This window comes from Prinia subflava, chromosome 1 (assembly GCF_021018805.1).
Source record: "Prinia subflava isolate CZ2003 ecotype Zambia chromosome 1, Cam_Psub_1.2, whole genome shotgun sequence".
NCBI lineage: Eukaryota > Metazoa > Chordata > Aves > Passeriformes > Cisticolidae > Prinia > Prinia subflava.
The window spans coordinates 21,373,796-21,395,671 of NC_086247.1; the positions used below are offsets into that span (position 1 = coordinate 21,373,796).

The window sequence follows — 21,876 nt, forward strand, 5'->3', positions numbered from 1 at the left end:
AAGCTACTAAAAGCAGTGCTGGTCTGGAAACAAGCAGTGTCAGAGAACCTTTGAGTGAACTTTCATGCCAAAAAAATCTTGAAGGATTTATGCAGTTCTAGGATAAGGTACTTGCTAGGTAGAATGGTTTTCAGATCCCAGTTGTGAAACACCTAAATCCCCCTGAAATCCTCATATAGGAGTCTGAATGCCTTCTTTGCACATGGCTTTCGCTGATCCCACAAGAAACGTGATTTTTCCTTACATGCTGGAGCCAAGGTAGAAACCAGCCTTCTAGGGGTGTTTAGTTTTGTTTCCGGCTACAAGTGCCCTCACATTTCTGCTTCTCAGGCATCTCCGTTGGGACTGTGCTCCCTGAGGGCGCGCCGTGCCGGGCCGGGCAGCCGCGTTTGCAGCGCCATGGCAACGGCGGGCGGCCACAGGCCCGGCGGCCCCGGCGGCCCCGGCGCTGCTCCCGCTGCTCCGCGGGCCCTCAGCGGTGCCAGCGCTTCTCCTTGGGACCTCAGCGGCCCCGGCGCTGCTCCCGCTGCCCCCCGCGACCTGAGCGCTGCTCCCGCTGCTCCCCGGGCCCTCAGCGGCCCCGGCGCTGCTCCCGCTGCCCCCCGGGCCCTCACGGGAGCCGGGATGCGCTCCAAGAGGCTCACCACCGGTACGTCGCGCTGTCCCCAGGGCTGGGCTGGCTCCGTGTCCCACCCAGGGCTCGGGGGCCGCGGTGGCGGCCTCAGGTACAGAGACCGTGCCACAAAGGGGCGTTTTGAGCTGACGGGTGTAAACTTGCCCGGCAAAACTCATCACTCCGAAGAGAGAGCTTTACTCCCTTGAAATGGCATCACTAAAGGCAGGATATTGTCCTAGAATGAATGAGAATGGATTATTTGGGAACACAATTGTATCTTTTTATTTTATCACATGATTTGTAATATTTGCCGTTCAAAACTTTGAGTCTCATACAAATCTGTATTTTCATTAAACTACTAAGCTTCTAGTTAACAATTTTGCAGAGGAAAGCTGACATGAAGCTAACTGATATGTATAAGAAATAGTATATTTAAATAATACTTATATTTAAATAATTTTGTTATAGTTAATCTTTTCATACAGGGGTCAACATTACAGCGTATTCTTGGGTTATTTTATTTCTTCTTCAGACTAAGTTATTTTATTTCAGAATACCCAGGACAGTTGTCGTGCCTCACTACTTTTTGCTGTATTGTAGTTGAACCAGATTGACTGTATTGCTTGGATAACATATGGTATTTAATGTCTTCTTTTCAGAACCTCCATGTATAACAGAAGAAATGTTAGTAAGTATGCTTATAAGGCTTGGTCATTGTTTTCATCATGCATCAATGGAGCAAAAAAAAAATCCAAAAACCAGTTTGAAAACCATTGTCTGTTTTCTCATTTCTTTTTTGTAAGTACAGATTACTCAAGCAATTCCTTAAAATTTTGGCAAAGTATGTAGTTTGAAAATTATTAGGAAAAAAAAGTAGCAAGACTATAGAGAATAAAGGTGGAAATGACAGTGAATTAGGATGAAGAAAGGAAACAAACAACTGCAAGATTCAAAATGACAGGTTTAACAGTTGGCTTACTTTGCCCTTTTTTGCCCTTTGCTCCTAGCTCATTGTAGGTTTTCCCTTATGTTTGTCTTCTTGTTTGAAAGGTATATATGTTTCTCTGTTATCTCCTAAGAAATGACATGTTTACTGTTGCAGCTCAGGTAATGTTTGCCTATTCTCTGTTTTGGATGCATTTGTGTTCAAGTATATATGTGTTGATACTGCTTTTGGGAATCTCTAGAGACTGTTTTATTTATAGTGTTTATTATCATAAACAGAACCAACACAAGCACAAGTTTTGGACCAATTTTTAGTACACCTTAACCTCCAGTTGCCAATACTAAGGCAGCTTTTTCTAGTCATAATTTAGACTGTGCTGCAGGAGAAAGGGCATGGAAGGAAATGAAACCAAATGCTTTCTGACAAAAAAACCTAAGCTATAGTATTGTACATGCAACTCCCTAACCTATAATTTGCAAGTAAGAAGGTGCAGCTGATTTCAAATGAAAATAAGACTGCCTACAAAAAACTCTCCAAAAACCAGAAAAAAAGTGTATTATGTGTAGATGCAGTAAGTAATAAAGCACACATTAGTAAGATCATAAGCATTTTATCTATTAATCAACCACAGTGTTTACATTTCTTGCTGTTATATGGGAGGGACTACAGAGGATTATATTGTTGGGAAATTAAAAACATGTTACCTGCATATTCCTAAAGACCTTATACTTCAGCCAATAATAAATTAATTGTTTTTAATAAGTCCTTTGAAACAATAAAATATTTTCATCATGTATTATCATATCTAGTCCTATCTTGAGATTCATCCTTGTCAGTGTCAAATCAAACATGAGCCTGAATATAGTTTGTTTCTAATTAATTCCTTTTCCTAATAGTGTTAACACTTGCAGAATTGATATTTCTGAATCTGATTGCCTATTGACATTAGTCAGAGGATTCTCTGTTGATTTCAAAATGGGTTAGACACTTTGGGAAATTTCCCGATGTAATCAGTGCCCAAACACCTCTAGGTCCATGGCACTGCGATTGCGTTGGCCCATGGGCCTGTAATACAAATGAGGCATGAAAGCTTTGCTTTCAGCAGTGGCAGCATTTTCTGGGAATGAGCTCGGGCTGCCTTGCCTGTGCTGTATCAGTCACCACATCGACCACCAGTGCTAAGGAATAAATGCTGGCAGATCAGGGCCAGACAAACACCATCGGGTCTAGTCCTGACTTGATGCATGATATCTCAGATTTCTTCCTTATCTAAGAGCAAGCTATCTTTATTTAGGTTAGACCACTGGGGTTTGGATCAAGATACTGCCTGCCTGTACACTGTGCATAACCTCTCTTTAATGCTATTTCTCATTAGCACAGTACAATGCTATCAATTTAAGAAAGAGAAAAAAGATTTGTGTTGCAACACCTTTGTTACTATTGGCAAATACATTAAATGTAAGTGCATACTCCTTGCCTTGCAAGGCTGAAATTATAGAATATTCAGGAAAATTAAACTATTAAAAATTATTTAAGTGTCTTCATTATACTGAAGACACATATCTGAAGACCAATGCAATAATGTTTCAGTTTTACCCTGTTGAACTGAAATGGAGATGGTGGAGATATTGAGTACAGTAAAAATAAGACTTGGAGCCATACTTTTGGATTTGTCAACAGCAGAAAAATTCAACTTCTAGTCTACAGTTTTTGAATCATGTTAGCAGGATTTAAAATGCAGGGGTCAGAAAGGATACAAAACCACCTGCAGATGCAGACTTCACTTCTGATGAGGTCAACAGGAAGCCTCCCAGTTCTGTCAGATTCAAAGTCTGGCATACACTTCTTGCTTGCTGAGCCAAATTATAGGTTAGTGTACTCCCTTTTAGTTCTCAAACATCCCCAAGCAGCAGTGTAGCAGAACAGAAGAAGGTAGCCCTGGTGAAATATTATACTTCCTTCTTCCCAAGTGCAAGAGAGAAAGGTACAATGTGGGGAATCTCTAGACTGTTAGTTTATGCACATTTTTTCCAAAGTTGACATGCAGACTTTCAGCATCTAGAAGCTGTTTGGTTTATGAAGGCTTATCTGTATATTCAATGGCAAAGAATTTACCTTCTTGTGTGTGTTTTAAATTGCTAAGGGCCTTGGCAGTGTGCAGTGGCTAGAATTTAACAGTGGTGCAATGGCTATATTCTCAAAAATGGGAAATAATATTTTGCAAAAGTTTCCACGTCATATCTCATGGAAAAAATATTGTTTGAGGCAATAGTGCATTCAAATATTAGCGCAGATTATTACAAACCATGCTTTGTGGTTTTCTCTCTCTATAGGAAGCATGCTTAGCCACAGATAATATGCTTGTGGATTACTTTAATGAATTTTTGAGTCTTCCGGTAAGTACTTTACAGAAATCCCTTGCAAAATACAAGAAATGCCTTACTAAGATTAAGAGTAACTTAATCCATCTTGGAAAATTTTATGTTTTGCCATATATCTGTATATTAATGGTAGCACCTCTTGCTGCTCAGTGTTATTATCAGTAAGAATAGCCCAGTATCTGGACTTCTGAGGACAGATGTTCTCTTGCTAATTTACAGAATCATAGAATGGGTCAGGTTGGAAGGGAGTACAATTGGTCATCTGGTCAAACCTCCCTGCCTTTGCTGCTTATTTGGAATCTATCTATGCTTCAAGTTTTCCCCAGATTGCAGAGGATGGAGTGGGTAAGAAGTGAAGCCTTTTTAGTCTCTTGATCTCCTTGGACATACACAAATTTCAGGACATCTGTTAGAGGCCAAAATTCTCCTTGGCCTCAGAGGGCTCCTCAGCCCACAGTCCTGACGCAGCTCAGCATTTCTGAACTGCAGCAATTGTCCAAGCACTCCTGACTGCTCTGGAAGCAGAAAAGAGTTCACAGTCACTCCTGAGTAAACACTGTTTTATGCTGGTAATCTTGGTAGGTTTCTAAGATGACTCATGGTCTCTCTTCTACATATTTACATATCTTCATGAAAACAGATGCTCTATTAACTATTTTTAACTGTAATGTTCTCATAATTGGTTTTATTTTCTCTTTGATCTTCTCCTCAGGATTTATTCTCTTCAGGATTAATTTTTATTAATGCTTTGAGTTCTGTGGTTTGAATACCTTACATTCCCAATTTCCCTTTCCTTCTCAGAAGGCTTCTACTAAAACAGCGCATTGAAATTTCCATTTCTTTATTCTTGTTGTGCTTATACACTGTTGCCTGGGAACAGTATTACCCAGGTGTGCTAGTAGTTAGGCAACAAGTTAAACTGAAAATATTGTGAGACTTGATACAAGAAATCACGGGATGCAAATGCTTAGGGGACTGCCTCTGCACTGATTTATAATGCACCATTAGCAGATGGAAAATTGTACCACTAGGGACTTGCTGTAGCAGCAGCAGGTTTTTCATGTGTTTTTTTTTTAATTTGATTTACAGTGTATCTCTTAAGTGATCTTGTTATAATGACATTCAATGTAATCTGACATAAGTATCTAGGTACTCTAAAGAGCTATATATTATAATAAAATGTAATTTACAGAAAGTATTTCTGAAATACATAATACAAAAAAACCTCAGGAGGGCAGTTGTTGCCAATAGTACAGTGATTTCACAGTAGCAGAAACCAATTACAAGACACACAAATGAGTTACACCTTCCGTAGTAACTAATGTAAAATGAAAGATTTAAGAGAAACATTGGCCTGGATACATTTCCACTTCTAGGAGTTCAGGCTAGAATTTGAATCTCTGATCCATGTATTAAAAACATCCAAGGATGTATTTAGTCAGGAATGAAAATTCACAAGTCAGAAATTGCCATCCAGCTCAGTGTTGAAGGCAAGCACAGTAATGTCAACTTGTTTCTGCTGCACTCTGCAAGCTGCTTGCTACTCATTCCATCCCAAGTCCGTGTTGGGTCTCATCTGTCATTTTCCATTTACCAATGTTTCTGAGGAAGGCACACTTCTCCTCTTTGCAACCTCAAGGAGCTGCATTGGAGACAAAAATGATGCCACCTTGTACCTCAATTGAAGCACATTCAGGAGATGATAATTTGGTGACGAGTCCCTGGTTCTTGGTTTCCCTTGCAGCAGAAATCCACTAAGTGACCATAATTATCAACTTTGGATTTGAAGGATATTTCTTTTAAACATTCTTCTCACTGTAAAAGTTCTCCTCCAAGTAGTCTGAGATCCAGCATTTGATGCAGGTGATAATTCTGAAAACAATTAAAGCCCAAGTAAAGCTTGGGCCAGTCAGTCTTTCTGAAGACAGCATGATCTTGAAAACCTAGTGCTGTCACAAATAAAATTTTGCTTGATCTGAGTAGCAGATTACAGAAAGGGCAGAAAGCAAAAAAGGAATCCACTCTGCTGCACAGTTCAGGCCCTTCACTGCTTTGAAGATGACTTTGAATAATTCCATACATCAAATTGTTGATTCAAGGCATCAGTGCATGCTCATTTAGTTTCCTCTCGTCTTTTCCAGGTATGAGCAGGGAGGCTGCAGTTGCCAATATAGCTTCCCTTAAAAAGGCTTTGGCAGAAGTAAGGCCCTATATGCATGTTACATTGAGACTTACCCAGGACTAAAACTTGCAACATCTTTGACATTGAAGGAAGCAAACAAAGCATTCCTGACTACATTCCTTATTGATAATGTGTTTACTCTAGATGTTCTCTCTTAATTACATCGTGATATGTGATCATGACTTTGTCTTACTCATCAACAGAAGAGAAAATCTGGACTCGTTAAAGTCAGTGGGAGATTTTGCATTGACCATGTGTAGTGTGAATTTTTCCAGACACTTCATAGAGCTGCTCAAATTCTTTTCTGGTGTGGACTCTCACTGACATTTATTTATGATATACATATACCCTTCTTAAGGAAGTTTTGGCAATGCTCATGGATGAGATCTCTATTCACTCCCACCCTTAACCTAAGAAGCAGCCAAGCTGTGGTCATTCTGTTTCTCTTGGAATCAAACTACATTATTTGGGTCTGGGATGTAAGCATATTTACACATTTGTTAATTGTATCCGAAGCTGAGTGTATCTGAAAACTGTTAAGACAGAGAACAGTGAGATTTATATGTCTGATATCCTGGCAACATAGTGATGGATGCTGTTTTGGTTTCTGTTATGGGAGGACTGAGAGAAATTTGTCTTCCCTTCAGTTAAATGTATAACTTCAGGTTTCAGAATTAGGTATTCTGTTTATTTTTCAGCTGAAAACGATATTCAATGTGCATTTGACTGCTAAGAAATTCCTTTGCTGTCAAAAAAGTACATGCAATTGTTTATTTATTTAATAGTATCACTGTACCACAGTCTGAAAACAGCTTTTTGTTTTTTACTCAGAGATTTTTTTTCTGAAGTTGAGATTACTACACTGAGTTACATTTATCATACTGGCTTTGAGGGGAGAATTGCCAGCAAGAGAAAGTTTGCAAAGTCTGTAGATTTCTTATTTGTTGGTATTCTCAAGTCCTTGATCTTATTTATTGTGCTATATTGACAATGTATGAACCCCAAGCTTCAAGTCTGCTGCCAAACCTGATTTATTTTTTCTTAACATCTTGAGGTATTATTTCTCTGGAGATTTCCCCTTCTATCTTCAAAGCATCAAAAATTGGCTCTAACTAAAGAGAATGATACACTTAGTCTTTGGTTAGTGTATTTTACTTGTCTGTAAAAAGCCTAAAGCACTTGCCAAATGTGGGGTAAGAAAGACATTTCTTAGTACATTAGATTGGCATGGATAATTTTTTCCCTTTCCTTTATAGTGTAGACTATCATCCACTCCTTAAATAGGCATCTTCACCGAAGAGATTCCTCATTATTGCAATGACTGAATATTGGTGGTGCCATAAACCTCTCTCATTATTGTCCTGTGAAGTGTTACAGGATTTTACAGTACTTGACTTCTACTGGAAAGGTTTTGAGTTTGCTAAAGGGTAATGAACAGTTTCTTGGTGCTTCTTTTTTTTTTTTTTTTGTGGCTTGTAATGTGTGAGAATGGTTAGATTGTGTGTTTTGCCCCAAAGTTCTTCAGAAACTGAAAGGAAAATGGGTTGACTGATCCTCTCTCTTATATGGTAACTGGGAAAATGTTTCCTAGAAGAAATCAGGTTCTGGGGGTGGTTTTTGTATATTCCCTTTTGATTTTTCTCATAACATTATCACTTTTATTTCTGTGGTGGTGATGAGTTAAGAAGATTAGGAATTATCTCTTCTTTTATTATGCTTATTAAAACATTCTGATTTATCATTCTAGGTTTTTTTTAAGTAAACAAGCTTCTCCAGAAAGGTTTGAACTATTCTAAAATGCTTTTGTATGTTCGTTTGAGAGATAGATAGATAGATAGATGCTCTGTTGGGAATTTGGGATTTGTAGGAATCACAGATTACTGGCTGGAAGGGATTTTGAGGAGTTCTGTAGTGTGGCTTCCTTCTCAAAGCAGGATCAGTGCTTTAGTACAGACTCCAGGTTGCTTGGCACTTTCTGCAGCTGGTCTTGAAAACCTCCAACAGCTGATTCCTCTCTGGACAGCCTGTTCCAGTGCTAATCATCCCCAAATCACTTTTTTCTTATAATTCAGTTGAGACCTCTGTTGTTTCAGTGTGTGACTAGTAGTCTCTTGTCCTCCCACCACACACCTCTGTAAAAAGCCTGGCTTTATCTGTTCAGCAATCTCCTTGTAAATACGCTGAGGCTGCTGCTAGTCCTCCTAGAGCTTCTCCCTCAAGGGTGAGTGCTCCAGCCTCTGACCATCTTGATGGGCTTCTGATGGACTTGAGCAAATACGTGACTATCCCCCTTGTACAGGGGACCCAAAACTGGATGCAGTATTCCAGATGCATCCTTACTAGTGTCAAGTCTGCTGATAAAAGTATGCATGCTTCCAACCCCCAAAGTCTGGACTAGAACACCCCTTTTCAGTCAACTATGTAGTGTATGCAGTCTAAATCCTCCTACCCCATTAGTGCATGTTCTTTTGATCCATTAGTATATTTGTCTTATAAATGGTTGGTAGTTAGACTCCCCAAACAGCAATACACTTTACATTTTAAAAATAGTCACTAGCATCCATTTCACTACATTAAATTTACCATAGTTTTCTGTTCAGCTAAATAGAATATGTATTGAAAAACCCTAGATCTAGAATTAAGTTACAAACTATTAATAAAAGTAGATATATGTGCTAAACTGATACCGTATTTGCTTAGTTTTCAATTTGACAAACATGGAACTAAAACTATCTCATGTGTCTAGCCACAAAGCCTTTTATTACGAAATTTGCATTTTGTTTGCTTCTTTTCCACAAGTGAGAGCACTTCAAGTCCTAAGAGACTGAAGTACTTTGTTTCTTAGTGTGCTTTTTTCTGTTTCTTTATTTAAACATGAAGGAATATATAAGGAAGAAAACATTTAAATACTATTAAGGTTGCACGGTCACTTAAAAGCTGGTAGCAGCCCAAAATAAGTTTGAAAATAAATGAAATGTGCACATAGCAAACTGGGAGGAGGTCTGAATGTAGGGAAATCTACCACACATAAAAGGTTTTTTAGATTCTGTTCAGGACATCTGGAAAAAAAAGCACTAAAACCTGCAGGGTGCCCTGGAGAAAGTTAATGCCAAAAGAGGCAGAAGGTGTGAGAGAACAAAAACCAATCCATGATTTCAGCTGAAGTTAGGTAAGTGAACAGACTCGTGCAGTTCAAGGCAGGCCCTGAGCGCTGACGGTCTGATGTCATAGGCACTAATCGTACACTTAAAGCTCTCACACGCTGTGTGCTCTGCCAGGCTGAGCCTCCACAGTGAGACATTATGGGAGAGGCAGGGAATGTTGGAAAAACATGTTGCAGCCACATGGTTCAATTCTGGGCATTGCTCTACAAGACACTGATCAACAAGGGGGCTTCAAACAGAAGCAAAAAAATAGATGACACTAACATCATTTCTTTGGGCTTATACAGGTGTGAAGAAGAATCAAATTGTTCTGTAATATATTTCTGTTATTTTTCACATGTATTTAACATATTTAGAATGTATATGAGTTATGTCTATGTGTGCATATATGTGATATATGAAAAAATTAAAGGAAATTAAAAATACAGTACTTGAACAAATAAAACATTCTTATTAAATGCAGGGGAACGACAACTGTACAAACACCAGGTGCTATCCTGTCTGGAATGAAGCCAAAATGAGTTTTGGCACTGGGTCTAGGTGTGGCCATAGTTTCCTGAGTACTTAAATACAACATGCCTTGTTGTCCAGCTGAATGCAGAGATGCTTATATACTCTGTATAATATAGAGTATATAATGCACACAAGTTCCATATAATCTCCTATTCATAACTGTCATGGATATCCTCTATGACTTCTATAAAATCCGTACATATTTTTCCTCTACATTTCAAGTAAGAGAATTTGAAAAATAGCCTTTTAAGGAAATACCTGGTACCAGTGCTTCAAAGATGAAAGATGGCTCTGTTTTAGTGTGTACACTTGCAATGGGGTTTTGTGAGTTGACAAAAATCACAGTTGCATGGCCAAAATTGAACTTTAGTCTGTCTCATGTATTATACAGTATTTGACTGAACTAGTGATGTATAATAAACTTTACCACAGGATATGGGTTTTGGTAGTTGTTTGACCTACAAGTAACAGTATGGTGAAAAACCTTTCCTACATATGAAAATCTTCAGATTCCTCCCCCTCAAATGCATCTCACAGTTAAAAGGTTCATTTCATTGCTAATATTTTCATGCCTTGATTGTTGATCATAACGAGTGGGAGAATAAGACTGGAGATCTGATCCTGTAGGTGAGTACTTCTCTGTAGGACAGTTACTAAAGTCACAGTTAATTATATATTCTAGATATCAGTGCACTGAAGCAATTATTTACATGTGAAAAAGAATGGTCTGTGATCTAGAATGGATTCAGTTCTTGACAATTAAGCATTGCTGAGATAAAAGAAGTAGGAATGGTTTGGAGAGCTATACAGCAAAACCAAGAATGCAGAAAAATTTTAGGCCCCAAGAGAAAGAAGCCTCATAATACAATTTTTTATTCTGTAGGATGCCTCTATATGATAAAAAATAACTTGTGAAATGACAGTTGCCTTATTACAGTACCATCAACTTTCCTAACTTCTTTTGTAGACTTTTGCCCAGCGAGTGAAATTTAACTCTGTCGTTGGGGCTTTTGAAGTAGTTAATTATGCCCCAAGATGCCTGGAAAGCCAGCCGAAAAAGATTCTACATGATCAGAAACCTCCAAGCCCCATTTATGATGTTCCAAGCAAAGAAAAGAATGATGGGCAGCTCTCCAAAATGCACAGTGCTTCTTCAACCTTCAGTATTGATCCAAATTACAACACTATGGTAAGCATCTTGTAGACTCTGAGTTTATATTTAGATCTTACTGTAGAGATACTGGCAATAGTTATTGTTGTGCTTGGCTTGGTAGCTTGGGAAAAATGTTAATTTATGTTAGGAAAACATAATGATGGGCCAAATTATGCCCTGTAATGCACATGTGTCCAGCAGACAAGTGAATGGAATTACAGATGCACATCCTGTAGCACAGTATTTTGAAGATTCTGTAGGGCAGGGTTCAGTTGTGTGGTCTGAATACTTTTTAATATTAAAAAAAAAAATATTATGACAACAGTTACTTTACTAGTGATCCCTGGAATGTGCAAATTGACTGAAACTAATGCAGCTCAGTCTTTCCTTATTAATTAATTTCCTTGTGTGGCTATGAGCTCATCTGTGGTCTGGCAACACATGAGTCTCTCTTCCATTAATTCCTAAAGGATTTACATGGCTAACATCAATTGAAATGGCCAGAAAAAATAATCTTTGACAAGAAGAAAGCTAAATTAATAGAAAGATGGGTTGGAATTTAGGAAAAAAAATTGGTTTCAGGCTTGCTTAGACAGCATCAGTTTTGGTATTCTTACCTGCCTGCTTCAAGGGCCATCTTCAGCACCAGATTAAGCAGGTTAAAATCAGGAGTTGAAGCATCTTACACACCTGAGAGAATACAAGTTGATATAATTGGATGTGGGATTTTACCTTTATACAACAGGTTTCAAGGACAAAAAGTATTTTACTGGGATGCTTGGTTTATTCCTTTCTTGCTTATTTTGCATGGATGTGACTGATGTGACTTCATTTTATTCGAGACCAGTCTAAGGTCTTTGTCCATTTTTTGCAGTGGCTGCTCAAAATTATGTCATAGCTGGAAAGCTGAGAGCAAAGCAGGGAGTTGTAACAGACCACTGCTTTTCCCATTATAACATTAATGATCTTCAGAAAAGAAAACAGTGTTGAGAGATGTCAAAAGGCAAGGATGTTTAACAAAATGATACTAATGTGATATTGCAATTATCTGCATTTAAACTGGAGAAATGATACAAAAGGTGAAGGCCCACAGACATCTCTACCATGTTAAATAATAATTTTCACAAATATTTTGCTAGAGAGCACAAAAGCAGAAGAGCTATTCTTGATTTTTTATTAGTTCTCAGTATTAAACTGAGGGAATGCTGTGTGTTTGTGCAAGTGTGGCTAACTGCTCTCTGGGCCAACCTCCCATCATTAGCACTGTGAATGGCTCTTCTTGAGCAGTTCAAAGCCATTTCACTATTACTTTCTTCTTTCATGTGGTCTGGAAAATAAGGCTTCAGTATTATTTAAGATTCCATTTCTTTCCCTGAAATATTTTCCATAAATGGGAAGCATTATAGCCTTTTAAGGAACAATATGCTGCAGTACCCTTTCTTCGACTTTTAGGGCAAAAGGGTGATATTTCTTCTTATTTTTGATTCATCCTTTACTTGATGGGTAACATAGATGCCTCATCCAGTTCAGCTTGGCATCTCAAGTCTGAGCTGGAACAAAATGGCCTGTGGAACAGCTTGCCCAGGTGGTTACTGCAACTACACAAGGTGGAAGAAGTCAGCTCCATTCATTGCACTACAGTGACTGAACCAGGGGAAGCCACCCCAGATCAACTCTATCAAGTAGTTCTGTTCAAATCAAATAAGATTTTATCTTTCATTTGTTAGGTGATGCAATCTGCTTTGCTTTGGCTGCCTCCATACAAACTAAAGAGACTGTTGTTTTGAATGCTACATTGCTTACAAAAAGTCACCTTGGGTGGTCATCACTGGCAGGTTAATTATGAAAAGGAGTTGTGATTGGAAAATCCTAGTAGGCCTTTCAGGCTATGGCCTGAACTGAAACACATCTTGATTAAGAAACACTCACAGTGGTATTTTTCGCTGTATTTTATTTCCCTCTCACATTGTTACAAATTTACAGATAAGCAAAAGTTCTCTTCATGTGTGTTTGCACGTTTACAAATCATTGATATGGAAGTAAGTATTTTCTCATGGATAGTCAGTATCAATGGTATGAAATACATTGAGAAAAAAATCTGTGGACTTGTGTAGAATCGATTACAGCTATGGAGAGAAACTGGCTGGCATCCCACATACCTTACTTCAGAGAAACCCCAGTTCAGCAAAGCACTTAAGTATGTTTTTAACTTTAATCAAGGGAAGTTAAACACATCCTTAAACTTAAACACGTGCTAAAAGCTTTGCTGGATTGGGTCCTAGCAATGTCTAAGGCTGATTGGGTAAGGAAGCTAACCAAGGTAAAAAACCCCATCAGATTAAATGTAACATCTTTCTCTGGGGATGGGGAAAGAATAGAATTTTTTTCCTTCTGATATGACATATAATTTTGTGTACCAGCCATGTACAGATGTGAGCACGTTATGAATCATTCAGAAAAAAACTGGGTTGTAAGTCAGTAAATGCATAAATATTAAATGCCAAAATAAAGAAACTATCTTCTGTATTTCAAAAAATCTTGTCAATTGCCAAGAAGAAGCATAGACTGTGTGGTTGGGAGTAATTAGTCTCCATCTCCACAAATTACATTGTATGAGCCATTGCCAACATAAGCTTTCCATATTTTGAAATATTTTGTTCTCTCTAAATGAAACCACCCAGTTTCTGAGTAATTCAAATTTTCTTAATCCTCTACAGATATATATGAGGCAGAAATAACCCTTGCCCCGAATGGAATATTAGCTCATGGAAAGAAAATTCAAGCTGTGATCTACCTAAAATTACCTGATATAACAAGTAATATCCATCCTTGCCCAAATTTCACCTGTTTTTATGGAAGAGGGTAGTTACTGCATTCTTCAAAATAATTAGTCTCCCCTTCACTAAAAGGAAAAATGCACCTCAGATGAATAAAATAGATCATCCCCTAAGAGTGGAGAAAGTACACTATTAAAAAATAAATCGGAAGGGCTGTGTGTAATTTCTAAGGGAAACAACTATGGCTCATTGTGGCCCATAGTCCGAGATCTTACTCCATTGGAACTAGCTGTCTCTGTGTAGCTTGCTGCTCAACATTTCCTATTTATCCCCCAAACTACTCCTTGGAGGCACTTCTCTTTCTGCTTCAGTGAGGCACTGAGGCTTAGACTGCCTGAGCAGAAATTTCTTGTGGGCCTAGGTCATAACACATGTAGGTTCCCACCATGCGAATTACTGTGTACAATGCAGTGATCCAACATAAAAGCATGAAAGGTGATAATTAATTGGATTTCTATTTGTTTGTTTTTGGTTTAAATATCTACAGCTTTCTCATTCTAAAAGTATAACTTAATTTAAGCATTCCTTACTCTTCAAATTCTTGAGGGAAAATAATAGCTATTATGTATAAAATGTGTTAAAATCAGAAAGTAGCAGTTTCCTATTGCAGAAAATGTTTGTGCATCTAATTTGCATTTGAAAGTGTACAGTAAAAGAATGATTCATACACACATTATTTCTGAAGAAAAAACACTCATGATTTGTTAGAAAAGTTGAGCTCTAATAGGTGAAATCAGATTTAGATTTTTTTAGCTTTTAATAGGAAAGTAATTGTTCCAGCATAAAGGTGATGTTCACTCTGTATTTGTTTTCCTGAGACAATTCTTCTCAAGAAGGGGAATGTAGAGAATCAGCTATGTTGCAAATAAGTCAAGAAAGTCGGGAATACTGGAAATCTTTGGCATTTCTTTTTTAACAGCAACTTGATCAAGAACAAGCAATTAAGTGGATTAAGAAAGAAAGGCTTCCAGCATTTCTAGAAAGTGACTGTTACTTTGAATACAGGTATTGCAATCTTTTATGCTGTCTTTCACTTTTAAATTTGTATGTTTTCCTCTTTTGTTTAATTCACCTTGCTAGTATTCTTGAAGTGGTTTTGCCCTCCTCTTGTCCTGTTTTCTTTATTGTAACATTTTACTGACATGGATAAAGTTAGTGACTTTTTTCAATGATCATGCTGTAATTGTCCTTGACCATGAATTACATCCTATATTACACCATTACAAAGAAAGTAAGAATGGGATTTACTGATTTCTAAATCTCTGTTCCTTAGAGATATCATGGTAACAATGCATCTTTTGCTAATCAATATGTAAGCCATATAAATAGAAGTTACAAGTCTATGAAATGGATTTGGAAAAAACCAGCAAGTGTTTTTTATTTCAATTATTACCTTTGTGTCTTCGGGCCCTCTGTCAGAGTTTAGCAAAATTCTCTGTGGGATGCCATGGCATAGCTGGATAATTTACTGTTACAAACTTGCAGTGTTTTTGCAGATGTCCATTCAGCAGATGTTCAGGAAATCTAGTGTGCTTTTTTTGGAAGGACCTACCTCTATATCTTTTAAGGCTGTGTCTAGATGCAGATGACTGTAGTGTGTTTTAGGGGTCCAAAAGGAGAAGCAGCCTGGAAATATAGTTCACAAAACTCATGCTTACTGATTGTAATGGCAGAGTGGCTACTGGGATATAGACTTCTACAGTTAAAATTTAAAAATTTAAAAATGTTTTTTTATTTTCAATAACCTGGTGACTGCACTTAAGTTCAAGGGAGAAAAGTGTGAAAGAGCAAGCAAACTGTGAGAGTGCTGAATTACACCTTTAACAGCCTGCTTTACACAAATCTGGGCCTCATGAAACAATAATTTTGATCTTCAGCTATTGCAAGCTTTTGATCAAGCAGATCAAGCAGAGCTTGTTTGATCAAGCAGAGCTACCGAGAGAATTGTATGAAACCAACTTAAAGCATGTACCTAATTTCAATTGACATTAGTAGTTCACTGCATTCCTGAATCAGAATCAAGATAAGTTCAGATGCTAAAAGAGAAACTTGTGTTTAAAGATGAAGACACCCTAACCCTAGAATGAAATCCTATTTGATCTCCAGTAGTGGGCACAAATAAAACCGAGCATTTGCTTGTTTGTAGGCTCAAGAGTAGGCTTCATCTTCACTTCACATGTGACTTGGTTGGCTTTTTATTTCTTTCTAAGTTAACTAAGTTCTGCCCAGTTCTTGATGCCAGAGCACCCTCACTGTTGTTGTCACTAAGATTGCCTTTCCTGAACATTGCAAGGTTCCCACTAACACAAAGTAGCACTGGAGAGCTGTGACATTCCTGCTGGAACATTGCTTCTGTCAGGAACCAGAGGTGTAGTATCTGGTAGTGAGACAGGGCTTCTGCAATCTCAGAGAATAGTTCAATTTTAGGGAACAAAATATTCAAGGGATTCTTGGCAGGGCTTGGGACTGCAGTGATACATGCAAAATCATCCTGAAAGAAGCAATTTTTTACTGGTAAAGCTTGGTAATGCAAGCAGGGCACTATCTGTGTGCTGGTGACCTGTGCAGTGGCAGTACTGGCATTTACAGATGTGACAGCAGGTGAAGGCTGAAATCATACCTAGGTGGACTCTCTGATCCTTGTGAGTCCCTTCCAAATCAGGATATTCTATAATTCCATTCCTCTGTGAAAAAAGGCAGCTCATTAAGTTCTCTGTAGCCATTATTTTAAAAAGGCAATTTTTTTATATTGCAAATTCTATGTGGAGATCAACTGTTTCTCTGATTAAAAGCTAAAATTAATTATTTTCTTGTCTCAACATTTAATTTCAGACTAGCTAAATTGATATCACAGGTAGAATGGAGCAAGACTGGCATTAATTTCATTATAGATAGTGACTACTCTCCCTGGATGTGGAAGCAAAGCCCAAGTTCTCCCCCTCCTGAGGAGGATGACTCTTCATTGACTATGAAGAAGTTCTATGTATCACTTGGCGAGGTAAAATAAACATGTTTAGTGGATGTAACATCAAGATAGATTGAATTAATTTGGTAGAATTATTGTAACTGAGGTCACAACCTAATGAGACAACTGACTGTTGAATAACCTAGTCCTGTGCAGGGGGTTGGAAATAGATGATCTTCAAGGTCCCTTTCAACCTAAACCATTTTCTGATTCGCTACACAGCTTTTATATTCTAAGTTTTTTGTGCTATAGAAGAAGGTTGGTCAGTTGTAATACAACTTAAACAGAAGCTCAGCTCATACAAGTGTGCTCAGCTACTGTCATACAGCTCTCTGCACTGGGAACTATCCTTACAGAAATCTACACAAACAGGCTGCACAAAATTCCTATGGACAGTAGGCTGCAGCTCTCAGGAATACTGCAATAAACAGAGAAATTTTGATTGTTCTATGAAACTTCTTTTCCTAGGCTACAGTTTCTCAGGTAAAGGATTGGTTTACACTGGCAAAACAAGATGATTCTGTGAAACCTACAGATTTATGTATGCATCCTGTAGCTTCTAGTAAAATTCAAGATACTCAGCATTTGCCTGGGCAGCACAAAAGAGATGAATCATTATCTGAAAAAGGTCCCCTTCTGGGTAAGTAACAAGGGCTCAACCCTGTGGTTTATAACACAGCTTAGACTAGGTGAAAAGAAAAGGCCTTCCAAGGAATTGTTGCTAATTCCACTTGTTACCTTCTGAGTATCACATGGTATCTGAGGCTTCAGACAGGCGTTTGTTTCTTTGCATAGCTACAACATTAGGTGAAAGTTTGAGCTAGTAGCCAAGTAATTTTGTGATAGTAGTAGTTTTTTGTCTTACACAGTTCTGTCTCATAGAAATCTGTAAGTTTCAGTTGAGTTGTTCTGGTTTTTTGGGGGGAGAGAGGCATTCATATGTTATGAAAGACTTTCTTGTCTGGGTTCTTTGGGTATTTGATAGCATATGATGTGTTTCAGCCATCTTCTTAGGGTATTTATGCTGGGCACCTAAAGGTCTTTTGGCTGCCAATTTTTACGAATCTTGTAAGATGTAATCATTTGGAATCCTATCCTCAAATTTATTTCAAATTGTTCGGCAAGTTCCAAAGGTTCTGGGAGAGAAAATACAGATGCACATATGGACAGATACCTCATTGCACAGCCTTGCTTCTGCTTTTTATGCAGCAGCAAAAGCAAGAGAAGCCTCAGTTCATGTGTTAGAAGCTTGCTCTCTCTCCATTCTCAGAGATGTATCTCTGTCCCTAATTGCCTTAGGTCCTGACAAATGATTCTCCATGTTTCATTTCAAGGACCTGTGTGAAGAGGCTGTAATTTTTCTTTGTCAAATGAAAACAAGTGAAATAGTTTAGAATTAATAAAAGGTATTTGAAATCACCCCAATTTTTATGTTAATGTTAACACATTTTGCCTTATATAGTTAGCAAATTATGTCATTGCAGAGCAGAGAATCTCTCTGCCATGTTCCAAATCACGTGTCTGTCTGTGACAGTGGCCAGCACTGGTTGGACGTGGCTTATTTGCAGAGAAAGGAATGTCTAACTAGTTAGACAAAGGATCAGGTTACCTGTCTAAGGAATATCACATGCAGAGTTTCCTTTCCCCTTCAGGGACAGCATCTGCAAAAGCTGATGTTACCAGTGAAAGATCCAGAGAGGTCAAGGCCTGCTCTGTGGCCATTGCTGATCCTCCTTCCTACACACAGTCACAAGTTTATCTATACCCAAAACGGCACAGTGCAGCAAAAGAAGAAAATGAACAGGGAAGCACAACTTTTCAGACAGTGGAAGAATTCACACCAGCATCCCCTCAAATTGCAGTGGAGGAAGCCATTTCAGAACCGATCCACCAGCCAGCTGCTGACATTGGAAGTAATGTGAAGTTCCACAAAACAGCCTGAAGTGTTTACACACAAGTTAGTGAATAATGAATTTCCTCATGGTACTGCAGAGTCACTCTTTAACCAAAGTTATTCTCCATTTACAGCCTCGGACTCCAAGGAAGATGTAAGAAAACAAGATCCTGAACAAGTAAGCTTAAGTTCAAGTCATGAAAGTGTTGGGCCAGACAGCAGGGCTTCCTGGTGTATTAGTCACAGGACTTACGACACTGGCAACAGACAGGAGTTTGAAAGATTCAAGAGGTTCATTAAAGGAACACTTGGGGAGAGGTACTGGTGGCTCTGGATGGATATTGAAAGACTAAAGGCTCTTAAGAATGCTACAAGGCAACAAAGGTACTTCCCATTACTTAACAGTTACTCCCATTGCTTTAACACTTGTAACCTGGATAGATCAATGCAGATTTTGAGATTTCAGAGTAAATTTTAATATCTGAATAAACAGACACAATTAAATGTGTGTCCTGACAAGGGTTGGAATGACTCTACTGAAAACTCTTTTTGCAGAGTCACATTTGCAAAGCTTACATGAAGTCAGAATCATCATATTATTAATGCTGTGTTAGAAAGAGAATTGGAAAACAGATGGCAACAGAAAGAAACCAAAGAATAAAAGAAATTGAATTCACAAGTAGATCATCAGTATGACAAACTGCTTTAATGAAAGATCCTGCTGGATTCGGATAGTCTATTCTACAGTGCTATACATTTTGTCTTATACATAACCTATCTCTAATTTATGGAAAAAATACTTTGGCTTCTGCCACTTGCAGTTAAAAGCATATTGCATGGCGGCAGTTTAAGCAGCAGGAGGAACTGTAGTCAGTTCTGTACAGCATTTGATACATGCTTATGTGATTACTTTTGTTGACTGCAGGCAACTGAGTAAGATGAAAAAACTGTACCTGCTGAGCAGTGGAGACTATTTCCTCAGTTCAGAAGTGTTGCTCAGACTTGAACTACTGCATGGAGATCAGTGGAATATAATGCATTTAAGACGGATTCAGCCCGAAGTAGTGAAACCACTACTTCTTTACTGGTATGAAAAAATGGATGTGAAATAAAATTCTATTGTTTAATAATGTCCATTTTCTTTGATAAGCCTATTATCTCATGTCACTTATCCCACTGCAATTATTAGAAGCAATGTCAGTGTAAGTACTAGCACATGAGTTTTTAGCTGAGCCTAAACTACACTGGAATCTGCAGAGAAGCCTTAGTGAGCCCTTGTCATTTTTCTACCAGAGCATCTGAGCTGCTTTGTGGATCTTTGCCTTTTGGGTAATGTTCAATTAAAGTTTAGCCTGCAGGACAGGGAAAGCCCTCCAGACACAGGAGGTTAATTCTGTCCTAACCTGTTCCCCATACTACCCTTCCCAAGTTCTGAGGATGCTCTGTGTATATGTCTTCATGGGATTTGACCCTGAGACTTTACTGTTCAATGCCTGTCATACAAAATGCCTTTTACATATGAACAGCTTAAGTGAGGATATAAAATCTAACCTATTTCCAAAATATGGACTAAATTTTTGAAGGCATTCTCTCCTCCCCAAGGGGGTTCAACAAATCCAGGCATAAACAAGTACCTGCAGTTGTGGATTGTCACATGACTTGTGGTCTCTGTCCTGGCCTACAATCCTCTCCTGTGCTTTGCTGTAGGATGGATGGGGCTTACCTTCCTGCAGACTGATAGACAGGCAACTGTGTATAATGGTGCAGAATTTGCAACCTAAGTTTACTTATGTGTAGTTTGGTTTTAAATTTGGAAGCATGCAATATCTAAACGTAACTTGGACACTAACTGATTTTTAATCCTACGCAGATATAGCACCATATTTTGGTACAGTAAAAAAATCACTGGGGAAAAAAAAAAGCCAAATAGCCCAGTGTTTCGTTATTTTGGAAAGTTCTACTTATTGGCTTTTTTCTCCCTAGGGGTCCCAGATTTTGTGTCACTCATTCAACAGCAATAGATGCTGCCAGTGCAAAACTGAAGTTCTGGCACACATGTCAAGAGAGACCAAGAGTGGACATTGATCCTTTCCCACAAATAGTATCATTGTTACCATTGACCCAAAAGTCTGACATACCACCTTCCCTTCTTCAGGTAAGTAGGATCACAACATTGGAAAACAAAGCTTTGTCCCATCAAAAATAATGACAAAACTCCTTGAATTCAATGGAACATGTAGAAGGTACTTGGTTTTTTAGGAAAGATTTAGCAAGCTGGTAGATTGAAGATGGTTATATATAAAAATGCAATAAAATTTCATCATACTTCATGCAACAAGTTGCTATAAATTGAGTCAAATTATCTTCAATTATCTTCTCACTTACACCCTGGCTATTTCCTAAGTCCTTTGGACAGATACTTTAGCTGGAAGTTCTCAGAACTGCAAAATGCATTCTCTAGCAATGCAGCTTCACCACTTAGACTTGTCTTAATCCAGAATAATTTTTACAACTTCACTGCAGTTAACCTGGATCTATCCCTCATGTCTGTAAAAAAGGCAAAATTACGTTTAATTTCTATCACTACACCCCTTCAGTCAGCTACATGTGGGTTTTGCCTTCTACAGAGCCACTCAACAGGTGGCCAGTTCAGTTTTGTCTCTTTTCTTCCTTGAAAGCCGAGTGCAATAAAAACTACAGGTTTTTAGCAATACAGTGTTAAGTCTCAGGATATGTGGTACTTGGAGAATGTGAACTGAAATTGTGGTTCCAGTATCAAGAACTGTATAGGCTATGCCACAGATTTGTTACACACCTCTGTTACTTTGGGTTGGATAGTTAGGGGCTACAATTGCTTCCTTTGAAATCTGATTTGTGGAGATAATGGTGGAAAACAGTAGGACAGATTTCCTGTTTGGAAGAAACTGGTTTCAGAAGCCAGATTCCTGTTGATCATGGCAGAAATGGGAGCAAGAAGCACCTGTGTCTTACAGTGACCACTTCTCAGGGTGTTCTAATGAGCCAGGACTAGCTGTAAGTCAGGCAAACAGGGACCTGCAGGTTTTCCAGTCCCTGTTGAATTTGACTTAAATCAGGACCTGGTACCATGAACATCACAGAGTCAGCTGATGGCCCATTTCTTGCTGTTATTTTTCTTCCCCCACAAAAATTTGGACTTTTGAATCTTCCAGTTGCACTGTGATTGCAAGAGCTTAGAAAAGCAGC

General features: G+C 38.4%; 1 protein-coding gene across 6 annotated transcripts in view; it reads left to right on the forward strand.

Moving 5' to 3' along the window:
- Positions 1-259: 259 nt before the first annotated feature.
- The window catches only part of RGS22 (regulator of G protein signaling 22), a 71,158-nt gene continuing 49,541 nt past the window's right edge, over positions 260-21,876 (forward strand). For 2 of the 6 annotated variants that reach the window (XM_063390194.1, XM_063390209.1), the window contains exons 1-11: positions 273-649; positions 1,276-1,304; positions 3,896-3,958; positions 10,770-10,991; positions 14,712-14,797; positions 16,625-16,790; positions 17,226-17,397; positions 18,410-18,670; positions 18,786-19,035; positions 19,577-19,738; positions 20,635-20,806. In XM_063390194.1, the coding sequence (XP_063246264.1) occupies positions 400-649; positions 1,276-1,304; positions 3,896-3,958; positions 10,770-10,991; positions 14,712-14,797; positions 16,625-16,790; positions 17,226-17,397; positions 18,410-18,670; positions 18,786-19,035; positions 19,577-19,738; positions 20,635-20,806 (1,833 nt within the window). In that variant the 5' untranslated portion in view covers positions 273-399. Of the gene's footprint in view, positions 650-1,275; positions 1,305-3,895; positions 3,959-10,769; positions 10,992-14,711; positions 14,798-16,624; positions 16,791-17,225; positions 17,398-18,409; positions 18,671-18,785; positions 19,036-19,576; positions 19,739-20,634; positions 20,807-21,876 lie in introns of all 6 variants that reach the window. The other 4 variants (XM_063390219.1, XM_063390237.1, XM_063390228.1 and 1 more) reach the window with 4 other exon arrangements.